Source organism: Neofelis nebulosa, chromosome 6 (assembly GCF_028018385.1).
Source record: "Neofelis nebulosa isolate mNeoNeb1 chromosome 6, mNeoNeb1.pri, whole genome shotgun sequence".
NCBI lineage: Eukaryota > Metazoa > Chordata > Mammalia > Carnivora > Felidae > Neofelis > Neofelis nebulosa.
This window is the reverse complement of record NC_080787.1, coordinates 147,265,095-147,278,247: the sequence shown is the minus strand read 5'-3', so window position 1 is coordinate 147,278,247 and position 13,153 is coordinate 147,265,095. Positions and strand designations below refer to the sequence as shown.

Sequence of the window (13,153 nt, the reverse complement as noted above, 5' to 3'; positions counted from 1 at the left end):
GGAGGTGTCTCACCACCGGCTGCTTCCATTTCTTCTGGGAGCACTGGGGTGGCCTGGCCTCTTTTCTACCGCTTGTTCCGTTTTCTGGACCCAACATTCATGTATATCTTTTCCCTCCTTCAAAATTCAAGTCTGCTTTCATGTTCATCCATGGCCACTGGGTTCAGTGACCTGCCTTCCAGGCAGTGCCCCTGAAGACTGTTCTCCCCTGCTGCCTGCCCTGGGGGGACTTGGACAGCCCCTCACATTTGGTGCATCTTGGCTTTGAAGTAGAGACCCAGACACCCCTCAGCAGGCACCTTCCTTTGACTTCTCTCTGGGGGAGAAGATTAGCTTTGCAGAGTCATTAATTTCTTGCCAAAATCTTCTTTTTATGTGTTTCTGGCCAGGGTTAAGGGGAAAAAGGGGGGAATGCTCTGGAAAGGAACTCTTGTGTTCTGTATGAACATGAGCTCATTAGTTCTGTCCTTAATTCAAGTGAGATTTTCAGTGAAGACGTTAGATGAGACATCGAGGCTGGGTCAGTCCTATCTCCCAGGCCCTCACCCCTTTCCCAGACCCTGTAGCACATCTGCCTATTGGCTCCACACCAGGTTCTGGACGTGTTTATGCTCTTTACTTTTCCCCCTGTATCATAAGGTGTTCTCAAGAAAGGCTTTTGGGAATCCATTTCTACTCAACTATAAACGATCATTACTGATGTTCCAATCATGGGTATTACAATAGGGGAATACATCTTGAAGTCAAAAGAATAAATCTCTAAGTGTAGAATGTTGATCATCAGTGGCAAATTGATGTTGTTAGACTCAAGAAGGGGTGGGGTGAGGGTGACAGGTCTCACCACTAGAGCCTCTTCTCTTATCACACGCACTGACCACTGGCTCTACCTTCTGGGGAAGCCTGCTCCCAAACTCACCAGCAAACACTGAGAGCCTGCACTGTGGTCAGTGAGCTGAAATATGGTGGTGGGGGGGGGGTGAAGTCTGTGACCTTGCCGTGTTCCCTTAACCATGTTCCCACCTCTGGGAGCCCCCGTTCCTACCATGCGGTGCTTTCCATTGTCAGGTGCACAGGATGCTGTCCCATGTGCCTGCTTCTCCTTTTCATCTCCTCTCCCCCACGTGTCTGTCTCCACTACGAGCCGGAAACCTCTGCAGGGGGCTATGTCAGGGGTGGGGCTGAGGCAGAACCTGTACCTGTCGGGTCCCGTGAGCCTGGCTGGGAAGGGCCTGTGTGTCTCTGTGAATGCCACCCAGCCCCACCGATCTCTAGCGGGACTTGTGATGTAGGGTTGGCTGTTGGCAAGTTGAGGAGACTTATTGCAAATGAGCAGAATCATTAAGGTGTCAGTATCCCGTCTGGGACAGAGGTAAGCAAATGAGTGTTCCCTGTCTTTGCCGGTAATTTTTACAGGTTGACCGGTCGTACATTTTTTTCATGTCGATTTAAAGCGTGGTTCTGGGTGGGAATGATTCCATTAATGTTCCTGACTCTTTCACACCTGGATTTGAAAAAAGAAGTTAGAAGAAGACTTAATATCTGGAAAACATTCTGATGGTTCCATAAACCGTCAGAGCGGTTTTGCTCGTGGATGGGGAGTAGGGTGAGCAGACTTCTTGGGGTCAACTTCATACTCCTTGGCTTCCACTAGGAGGCAAAACTGGGATTACGTGGCAGTAATTTGGCAAAACACACCCTGTCGTTCTCACTTTCATGTTTATAACGTGGCTTCTCGGTTGTGTAGTGACTAAGGCCCGGTTTGGGGGAGTTTCATAGATTGTTGGGCTACCTGGGGTAGGAACCCATTCATCACTGAAAAGAAGGAGGATATTATAGCTATTGGTTTGGGAGAGAACTTTGATAACATTTAACTTACAGTGTTTTCTGCCTTTGCTAAATGTTTGTTAAACAATACGAGCCCTGCGACACCTGAGGGGTTCAGTCAGTTAAGGGTTCTGCTCTTGGTTTTGGCTCAAATCGTGATCTCATGGTTCATGAATTCAAGCCCCACGTTTGGCTCTGTGCTGGTATTGTGGAGCCTGCTTGGGATTCTCTGTCTTTGTCTCTGCCCCTCCCCTACTCTCTCTCTCAAAATAAATGAATAAACTTAAAAAAAAAAGGAAGACTATTGAGTCCTGCTATCTCAGAGGAAGCAATAGTTTACAAAAGGGAGAATAATCTTGAAAAATTGCACGTGTAATTATAGTTCAGGATCTGAAATTTCCTGATCAAAACAAATCTGTATAATAGTTTAAAAATTACATGCATCTCCAGCTGTACCTAGTGTTCCATTGGTTCTCTCTCTCTTTTTTTGTTGTTTGTTTGTTTATTATTTATTATTATTATTTATTTTGAGAGGAGAGCATGAGCAGGGGAGGGGCAGAGAGAGAAGGAGAGAGAGAGAGAGAGAGAGAGAGAGAGAGAGAGAGAGAGAATCCCAAGCAGGTTCTGCAGTGTAAGCACGTAGCCTGACATGGGGTTTGATCTCACAAACCATGAGATCATGACCTGAGCTGAAGTCATGAGTCAGATGCTTAACTGACTGAGCCCCCCAGGCGCCCCCCAGTGGCTCTCTCTTTTAAAAAACAAAATTTTAAAAAAATATTTATTTATTTTTGAGAGAGACAGAGACAGAGCGTGAGCGGGGAAGGGGCACAGAGAAAGAGAGACAGAATCCAGAACAGGCTCCAGGCTGTGAGCTGTCAGCACAGAGCCTGACGCGGGGCTCAAACTCATGAACCGTGAGATCAGGACCTCAGCCAAAGTCAGACGCTTAACCCACTGAGCCCCCCCAGGCGCCCCCCAGTGGCTCTCTTAATGCAGATTCAAGACATCTGCCAAATCCCCCAAATGAGGCAGGGGGCAGGTCTCCAGGGAGCTCAGGAGCACGTCCACCCAGTGCCACTCGGCCTCACCATTTTCTCCCTCTCTTTCCATCTACCTGTTCAGTCCACCTGGCTCTTTGGAGTTCAAAGTCAGCTGCAAACACCAGTGCCCTTTCTCCCTCTGCGCACCGTCAGCTGGAGTTCAATGTCTGTTTACGACTGTCTGTGAGCTGTCAGGCTCGCTGCCCTGGGTGCTGATGTTGTATGGAGTTTTAAGAGAAGGCAGCTCATTTTGGTTTTACCATAGCCTCTCTCCTCAGGACTCAGGTGTAAGTCCATGGGACGTTGGGCCAGAGACAAAGCAAAGGGAAAGAATCACCTTTTCTCTTCAGCAGCCAAGATACGGCTACTGGACAGGCTTGTCTTCTGTCTCTTCCTCCAGGAAGGATGAGTCCTTTCTCCTGAGGCTCCCTGAGCTCCCAGGAAACTAGACCCTGGCAGCTCCTTCCCCACCTGTCTTTAAGCCTGAGGATTCCCAGAAGTGAGGATTGCTCAAAGCAGCGGCAGAAAATTTAGTGGGGGTTGGAGTAAGAAGTGGCCTGTTACTTAGACAGAAGCCGCATTCATCACAATGACAACCAGACCTAAGATGCGCTGAACGCTCACCACGTGCCAAACCCTGGGCCCAGGGCCTGCAGCGTGTATCTGCGTAACCACCACCGTGTGCTAGCACATTCTGTTATCGTCTCCTTTGCACAGACAGGGCGAGTTGATGACTGTGAGCGTAACGGCTGTGATACAGATACATACAAGCTGGCTAGGGGAAAGATCAGGAAAGATTTTGCTGGCGGAGATTATCCATGAGAAAGGGTACTTTAACGTGTAGGTTTTATTGCTATCTGGGAATGGTCAGGCCACGGATAAGGAGACGATTGCCACCAATAAGATAGTTCATTATGCTCATAGTCCCCAAGAGGCTTGCTGTGCTACTGAGGGCCACACAGGGAAACACCGGGGGGCAGCCGGGAGGCAGAGTGGGTGAAGGAATCACAGACAGGAGACTTTACTGCAGTTTCTGTGGGAACGAATGGGTGAGGTAGGGCAAGCAGGCTTAGGATTGGCCAGTTTAAATAATTCCAGTGGGGGGTGCCTGGGTGGCTCAGTCGGTTAAGCGTCCGACTTCAGCTCAGGTCACGATCTTGCGGTCCGCGAGTTCGAGCCCCGCGTCGGGCTCTGGGCTGATGGCTCAGAGCCTGGAGCCTGCTTCCGATTCTGTGTCTCCCTCTCTCTCTGCCCCTCCCCTGTTCATGCTGTGTCTCTCTCTGTCTCAAAAATAAATAAACGTTAAAAAAAATTAAAAATAAATAAATAAATAAATAATTCCAGTGGGAAAGAAAGGGGAACACTTTTGCACTGCTGATGGGAATGCAAACTGGTGCAGCCACTCTGGAAAACGGTATGGAGGTTCCTCCAAAAACTAAAAATAGAGCTACCCTATGACCCAGCAATTGCACTACTAGGTATTTATCCAAAGGATACAAAAATGCTGATTCAAAGGGGCACATGCGCCCCAATGTTTATAGCAGTGCTATCAACAATAGCCAAATTATGGAAAGAGCCGATGTCCATCGACTGATGAATGGATAAAGAAGATGTGGTATATGTGTGTGTGTGTGTGTGTGTGTGTGTGTGTGTATACACATATATACACACACACACACACACACACAATGGGATACAACTTGGTGATCAAAAAGAATGAAATCTTGCCATTTGCAAGAACATGGATGGAAGTAGACTGTATTATGTAAGTGAAATAAGTCAGAGAAAGACAAATATCATATGATTTCACTCATATGTGGAATTTAAGAAAGTAAATAGATGAACATAATTGAAGGGAAAGAAAAAAAAACAGAGAGGGAGGCAAACCATAAGAGACTCTTAAATATAGAGAACAAACTGAGGGTTGATGAGGGTGGGGAGTGGGGGATGAGCTAAATGGGTGATGGGCATTGAGGCGGGCACTTGTTGGGCTGACCACTGGGTATTGTATGTAAGTGATGAATCACTGGGTTCTACTCCTGAAACCAATACTGCATGGTATGTTAACTGGCTTGAATTAAAAAAAAAAATAAAGTTAATAAAAAGAAAAGTAAAATAAATAACTCCAGTGGACTCTGGAGTGTCAGAGCTCTCCCTAGCTGTCTGGTACCTGGCCCTGGGGTGATTAGAACAGGGGTACAGTGGCCCTGGAGGTGAGACCTGCCAGAGGACGTGAGGTGAGGGTAGGTTCTGGACTGGTTAGTTTGCATATGACAGGTGCATTCACAGGCTAGGTGCAGGAATAGACTGTTTCTAGGAATAGGCTGGGAGGAGCAGACTGGGGGGTTGGTACAGTGGGGGTGAGGGTGGGGGGCACCTATCAGGTGAACGTGAGTGTCTTATCCCAGTGATGTAAACCTCGGCACCCGCGAGGGGACTCAGGGCGTCCCGTGTGAACTGTCAATCGGCATATTCCCAGCTATTTGGGGAATCCAGACTTGGAGGCCTTGAACAAATGCCAACCTCATGGGACCCAAGTGAGACTGTGAAACTCCCTCGTGCATTCCCCACAGAGCGGCCCCCGGCCGCTACTCCAGCCTCTGCCCCACTCACTGCTGCTCCGGCGGAGGGGTGCCGTGTGACGGGAGAAGCTCGTGTGGTCCCCCGGGTTAGGGCCCCGCCTCGCAGCCCTGCATCCCAGCAGCAAACCACCTGCTGATCCCTCGCTTCTGACACCTTCCTGCTCTCTCCACTGAATGTCAAAGTTTAGGGACAGATGGGGCCAGTTCCCATGCCAGTGATTCCTTTCAACTTAGTGTGTGTGCATGTTTGGGCACGAGGGGGGAGGGGATCTAGAGCCTAATCAGAAATTATGACTTTTTCTTTCCAGGGAGACACAGCAGAGCTGACGACGTGGCCAACAACACGAGGGGAGAGCATGGCTGGGAGGCGGCCCTGAGCCCAAGCGCGGTTCCCATCAAGTCACAGCCTCCCAAGCCGCGAGGGCCATGCTTACGGCTTGCCACTTGGGCCCCAAATGGTGTCTAGTTCCCTTTCTGTCACCTGACTTTGAGCCACTTTTCTGTTCTTTATCAGCCTTCTCCAGAGTACTGGATGGGCAGATAAAAGAGGGAATGTAAATTGCTCAATCGTGGTATTTTAACTGAGAGGTTTAGGGGAAATATCTAGGCTATTTATGAAGTTCGATCTTCTGTGTCGTTCACCCCCTCAGAATCGTGAAAGTTTTGCTGGGCTGGGTGATTACAGAACTGAAGAATGATGAGGGCAGAAAGATACCTGGAGCCCAGCGAATCCAGCTCCTGCATTTGAAAAAGATTTAGGGATCCTCTTGCCCCGTTGCATGGCATCCGTCTGTTCCTTGCGCTAGACTGGGATCCACCTGATCACATGTGACGCCTGTTTCCTCAGAGCCTGGCACTGTGCCTGGCACATGGAAGGTATTAAAAAAGTGTTCGTTGAATGAATGAGTGAATGATGGGCCAAACTCACACAGCTAATCTGCGGCAGACCTCAAAGCAGAGGTCAGCTCAGTTCATTCCAGACACAACGTTCCATCCCTTACGCACATGGCCTCAGTGATATTTCATTTGATTAAACTTTGAAATTGCTCTGGGGTTAAGGTTTATGGGACCCTATCTCCTACCAGAGGAGCAGAGGTGGTCTTTACGGTCGGGTTTGTGAAACGCCATGAGCTACTCACACCTTCAGAACAGCTTTGCCCTAATGGAAAGACCTGGGTTTGAGGCTGGCCTGTGCCGTTTCCCAGTAGGTCGCCTTGGGGCAAATCACTTAATCTTGACGAGGCTCAATTTTTGGTCCTGTAAAATGGAAGAGTGGTTCTGACCGTGCCAATCTCACAAGGTCGCCGTGAAGTCCAAGCACGGCCATAAATATGACAGTCTTTTGTAAGCAGCCGCACCTGGTCTGCAACGAAGGGTTAGAGTGGCCAGGTACAGGGAGGGGAGCCCAGGACTGAGCTGCCCCCAGCTGCCTCGAAAAGCTCTCTGGTGCGCAGGTGATAGTTGTGTCGGGCGGTCACCCGGATGTATGTGTATGTGTATTACTTGGGGGAAGTGGAGGGACTGGGAACCCCCAGGTAGCTGGAGAGGTCAGAAAAGGTGAGAGAGAAGGGAAGCTTTCCAGGGTGAGGTTTCCCCGGGTCAGTGGAGCACAGGGAGTGGGGGGAGGTGCAACGGGCAAACCTCGCCCCTCTCATGATGTTGGAGAAGGGAGGGAGCAGGAGAGCCAGGGCCAGTCCTCAAGGCTCCTATATTCCCCTCGTCCTTTGCAGGTAACCGGGCACAAGCCGTGTTATCGAAAGCTGGTAAAATACTGCTCATAGGCAAAGAATGAGTGTATCTAGTAAAAAGAACGGGAGTAGGTTTTGGTGACTCAAAAAATTCTATCCAATGTTAAAATAATAGACCAATTTGGTCAATGAGTTAGGAAAAAAAAAAAAAAAGGAATTAGGCAAGCCTGCTGTTTGAATTCAAACAGACCAAACAATGGATCACTGTCTGAACACTGAACTTTTTAACTCGTTCCTTTGTTGGGTTGTTGGCTTGGCGTGGGCCTGAGTGAGGAGAGCTGCTCAGAAATCTCATAGAGCTGTCAACAGCAGAACCGTGGGGCAGATCCTTCAGATAGCTGAGCACGGTGCCTTTGAAAGCGAGGGGTGGGTGTAGGGAGTGCAGACGGGGGTGGGGTGGGGGGAGGGGCAGGAGCATCCTCCCCTTTTAGGGGCTCAGCCCCATCGCTGGTCCTGGCAGGCTGCAGATGTAGGGGAGAAACACCGACTTGTACATTCCGTAGCCATCAACAGGTGATTATCTGAAGTTGGCCATCCCTCAGAGTCAGAGGGTGGGGGAAATTCATTTTAATAAGCTTTCAATGCATTTATTCAGAAAGAGAAGAGAGGTTCACAGCAGAAATGCTCTAATTAAGGCCTCCGCCAATCTGGGTGGGATGAAAGGAAATCTTTAAACCAACAATTGTATATACACACAGTAGTTTTTTGTTTGTTTTTTTTTACCTTTCCGTTGTGAATTTATAGTAATAAATTTCATATTGTTTTGGTAGACGTTTCCCCAACTAGAACCAATATAAAACCTGGCTCTAATAGGAGAGGGTAAATGTCTCTTTGGCAAAAGCATAAAAATCCTGAGTTATTGACTATTTTAAGAGAAATAAGGCTTTATTTTCTACACATTTTTCATGTATGTACTAAATCCTTACTTGAATTTAATAATATTACAACAAGATGAGGAAAGAACTTTTATAATCTCAAAAGTGCCAACTGAACAGATTCTCAGAGATATTCGTAATTAGCACCTTGCCCCTCAACAACATTAAAACTGTTTGTGTATGTCCCTAAAAATAGATAATTGGCTTTCACCTCTGTTAACACTGTTGATCTGTTTTATTTATTTTTTATTTATTTATTTATTTATTTATTTATTTATTTATTTATTTTTTAATGTGTATTTATTTTTGGGAGAGAGACAGAGGATGAGCTGAGGAGGCGCAGAGAGAGAAGGAGACACAGAATCTGAAGCAGGCTCCAGGCTCTGAGCTGTCAGCACAGAGTCCAATGCGGGGCTCAAACTCACAGACCGAACTGGGAGATCATGACCTGAGCTGAAGTCGGATGCTTAACTGACTGAGCCACCCAGGCACCCCACTGTTGATCTGTTTTATAATCAGCACAAAGGAAATTCAGCCTAATGTGTTGGACTGCTGCTAAATGAGTGGCTGTAGTTAATTACGTGTAGGTCTTCCTTTTACAAGTAAGCTTTTTGTGTTTAGTTTTGGCTAAAAATATGTTTTCTGCAAAATTTAAGTCATATGAGAAAGTAATTATAGAAATATATACATGAGAACATTAAGGAGGCAGACAACGGTGACCTCCTCCCTTCCTTACCTGTCCTTTATTTAGCACCCAGTCACTGAGAAGGGAGGGATTCTTCTGTCCCTCGCCACTGTCCATGTCCCTCTTTTCTATCAATAACACCCAGGTTTACTTTGGCAACTGCTGACCATGTCATTAACGTGGCTCAGTTAACTCACTTGAGAAATTAGCCAATTTTTACTTTCTGTCTAGAACGATGTCCATGTGGGAGAGTGGGCTACAATGCCCTCAGAGTGCCTTGTTTTCTCTGATATGAATATATTTATAAGGATTTATTCCAGCAGATTATTGGGTATGTTTGCCACATTGATTTTAGGGAGGGGGCCTATTATGTAGTAGGGATATGGTCTGGAAATGGGTCTGTTTCCCCTGAGAGTGGGAAAGGAGATTCAGTTAGAGATCTGTGAGGGTGGGGTTAAACCAACCCCCTGAGGTGACCCTTTCCTCTTTGCCCTACTCCTCCTCTCAGGCCCTTAGGAGGACATCCAGTTCCTTAAAGCGCCAGCGCTCCAAGCCTGGTCTCGTTTGTTGCCCTGCCAGGCTTATGTGTGGACCTTGTTAGCACCCCATGACCTGAGGATTCCATGTAACGATTTTATCTATACATGCGGATGTGTAAATATCAACATTTTAAATAGTCTGATAAAGTCTTTGTAGCCACTCAAAACAAAACCAAAACCAAAACCAAAACCCATGGGGTTCTTGGCTCAAGACTGGGTTTTGATTGGATTAGGCTTGTCCGTATATGTGGCAAATTTTATTTTCCAGAGATGGCTGTTCTTCTAGATGTTCTGGAACCTTGCCATCCTTCCATCAAGAGGTTGAGTCTATGTACCCTTCTCTTAAACCTGGGAGGGTTTTTGTGTTTCAACCAGTGGAGGGTGAAGTGACACTATGTGATTTCTGAGGCTGGGCCATAAAAAGGGAAAATACATCTTATTTTCCTGGGACATTGATGCGTAAGCAGTCAGACAGTCCTGAGACCTCCATGATGTGGGGAAGCCCAACTGGCCCAGGAGAGAGGCTCCAAGACCATGTGAAGAGAGACGCGTGCCCAGCTAGCTCCCAGAACCCCTTCCCCCTCCTCTCACTGTTCTAGCTTCTAGCACATCCAACTATAAGTCCACCAGGGGCCCCAAGCCAGAGTCACCCAGCTGTGCCTACCCAAATTCCTAACCCACTGAAATCATGAGAATAATGAGATAATTGTTTTAGTTCCCAAAGCTTGGAGTGATTTGTTCTATAACAATAGATAACCAGAACAGTATATCTCATCTCTTTGGTCATAGTGAATGTTGTGGGATGGACACGTGACCCAGTCCAGTGTAATCAGTGTAAGCGCTAAGCTGTTTGCTAGAAATGATGGAACACAGACGTTCTCTTCTCCCCTGGGCTGGCGGATATGAGCACACGGGCTCGGTCAGATGGTATAGCCCTCTGATGATAGCAAGGAGAGACGGGCTGAGCATGAGACCAACACACAAAACAAGCAGACAGTTCATAATGACATCACTGGGCCCTGAAGCGAGCTGCACCCGAAGCTAGAAATCGTCCCTAGAAATCGTCTGCAGTAAAAAATTTCAGAATTGCAAGTTACTATACAGCTTACAGAATTAGGGGCGCCTGGGTGGCTCAGTCAGTTAAGCATCTGACTCTTGATTTCAGCTCAGGTCACGATCTCGTGGAACATGGGATAGAGCCCCACGCTGTCAGCACAGAGCCCACTTGAGATTCTCTCTCTTTCCCTCTCTCTCTGCCTCTCCCCCAATCACTCTTTCTCAAAATAAATAAATAGACTTAAAAAAACTCAGATTACAGAATTAGATCCCTGTGTGATACTTGAATCTTTCCTGTTTTATTCCTGATCCATGACCAGTCAGACATTAAAAACCCTCCAATGGCAGAGATATCCCCACCCCTGGAGCCTCCATTCCACCAGCAAGCAGCTTTACCTGTTGAGCCGAGTCTGTCTCGTGTAACAGTTTTCACGAGGCAAACCAGAACATCTAAGAATGCTGTTACATTAGAAGAGTAAGCAAGGCTCAGTAAGTTCCTTTTTCAATTTTTATTTTTCTAGTTTTATTGAGATATAATCAACATACATCACTCTATAAGCTTCCAGTGTGCAGCATAATGGTTGGACTTACACATATTGTGAAATGATGATCACAATGACCTTAGTGAACATTCATCATCTCACATAAGAAGAAAAAGCAAAAAAAAAAAAAAAAAAAAAAAAAAAAGGTTTTTCCTTGTGATGAGAACTCTTGGGAGTCACTCTCTCAAAACTTCCATACATCATCACACAACACCATTAGCTGTGGTCATCTTGTTGTAATTGACATCCCTAGTGCTTATTTGTATTACAACTGGTGCTTTGTATCTTTTGACCATCTTTCTCCATTCCCCCTCCCTGCACCCAGCAACATCCTTAGGAAAGGATTTTATGATATTCCAATTGCCAGGATGAAGAGATGTGGGCAGGAAGGATGCTTTAATGGTCAGCTGGATTGCCGACTGGTTGAACATGTTCTACCTAAAGAGCCCTGATTCACTGATCAAACTAAATCAGCATCGGATAGGAGTTGCTGCTAGTCCCTGGTCTCCTTCTCTGGGTTTATGTGAAACCAGGAACTTGGACAGGCCACTGAGATTGTGACAAACAAGCCCACAAGGGGCATGAAGCTGGGAGGGACAGCTCCATACCCTGGATGAGAAATCATTATCCTAAAGTACACTGATATTCTAAACAATCACTGAATCCAAGAAGATACACTTTAAAAGAGATAAACACAACATTCTGCCCTTTAGTCTTCTCAAAATCAGCTGTGTGAATCCAAGAGACATGAAAGTGATTGAGTCCGGAGGTTGCACGTGGAAAGAGCGAGAAGTTTTACTTGTGAAAGAGACTTGATGCAAGACAAAGGGTTGTATACCTATGGAAAAAGTTTGTGTGATCTTAGGTTGCATCAGCGGAAGCACAGCTTCCAAAATCAGGCTGGTAATCCTCTTTCCTATGCTTGTCAGACTTGTCCTAGAATACAATGCTCACTTTGTGGGTGCCATACGTATGACAGACCAGTGCCTATACAGAAGCAACGGGGGAATGGTGACAAAGCTTGAAACCTTATCGTAAGAGAGATCGTTAAAGAGTGTGGATGTTTGCCTGGAAAAGACTCTATACCTTATCGGGGCTTCTGGAAAGTTGGATAAAGTCACCATTTTATTCTAATAGACAAAGCACCCTGAGGACAGAATCACAATCGCCTGCCAAGTGAGAACTTTAAAGCTCAAGCTTTTAAAATGGATCTGCTGGAATCTGTAGTTCTTAATCTGCCTTCATCGGCAGGGTTGGGAAATCTCTTGAGCTGCTGAAGGAAAAGCCAGAACCATTCCCCAGAAAAATCACAGCAACTTAATAATTTGCAAAATTTTCAGGTTTCTGGATCCATCTGAGTTCTGCACATCCCGTGCTGAGAATCCCTGATGGGAATAATGGGAGGCCAAATGGATTAATCTTGCACGTGTCATATTGTCGGAAAGCACACAGCCCTCATTATATGAGGTCATCGTATCGCATTCCTTGGAATATCTATTCATTTCCTTCTGCCTGTTTTCTCTGTTCCACAGAAGCAAATGTCATAAAGCCATTGCCTGAAATTGCTATGAGTGAAGGGGGCTTCTTCGGTGGTTTTTATTTCACTTTCTCACCTTCAGAGAGCCAAAGACCATTTAAATCCTTTTCTCTTCCCGTCAATTCCCCTTCATCTATTCCTTAATACTTTTTTCACTTCCTTCTAGTTTCTCCTCTCCCACCTCTCCTTCCTCAATAAGCAAAAAATAAATAAATAAATAAATAAATAAATAAATAAATAAGGGTGGTAAAGGTGTTCATGGATGAGGGGCATGATCAGAGGAAGCTGGGACCAGCCAGGGGCTCTTTATGTTTCTTCCCTGACCTTGGACCCCTCTTGCCCCTGTCCACCTGCCCTCTGCCCTCCGCTAGTCCCCACCTTTCCTCTAGAATTCCAAAGATCCCGAGACGCTCAAATAGAAGCTTCCGTGCAATAGCCGCACGACTTCATCACACAAGAGATTTGGGGGTGTTGAGATGGTGATTACTCATGTTGGTCCTTTTATGATAAAATTCTGAGCTTTGATAAAATACGCCATGATTTCAACGAAGATTATCCACTACCTTGAATTGTAACTCAGTTTAACTAATTGTCTGCCTTGACTGTATACAAACTGATTAAAGATTTCTGAGAGGCCAAGACCTCATGCTACATGACTTCTGTGCCTTTCCCAGGAAATTGTAACACAGCTGATTTTACGGTCTCTGCTTTGTGTAAACTGT

At 46.3% G+C, this 13,153-nt stretch overlaps 1 protein-coding gene across 4 annotated transcripts in view; it reads left to right on the top strand.

Annotated features, from left to right (window-relative positions):
- Positions 1-11,017, top strand: part of LOC131515131 (uncharacterized) — a 210,799-nt gene extending 199,782 nt beyond the window's left edge. For 2 of the 4 annotated variants that reach the window (XR_009263467.1, XR_009263469.1), the window contains exons 2-3: positions 5,758-6,325; positions 8,390-11,017. Coding sequence is in view for 1 of the 4 variants with exons in the window: in XM_058735809.1 (XP_058591792.1) it covers positions 5,758-5,915 (158 nt within the window). In the remaining 3 variants the exon portion in view is untranslated. Of the gene's footprint in view, positions 1-2,436; positions 3,155-5,757; positions 6,349-8,389 lie in introns of those variants that run through there. The other 2 variants (XR_009263468.1, XM_058735809.1) reach the window with 2 other exon arrangements.
- Positions 11,018-13,153: the final 2,136 nt, after the last annotated feature.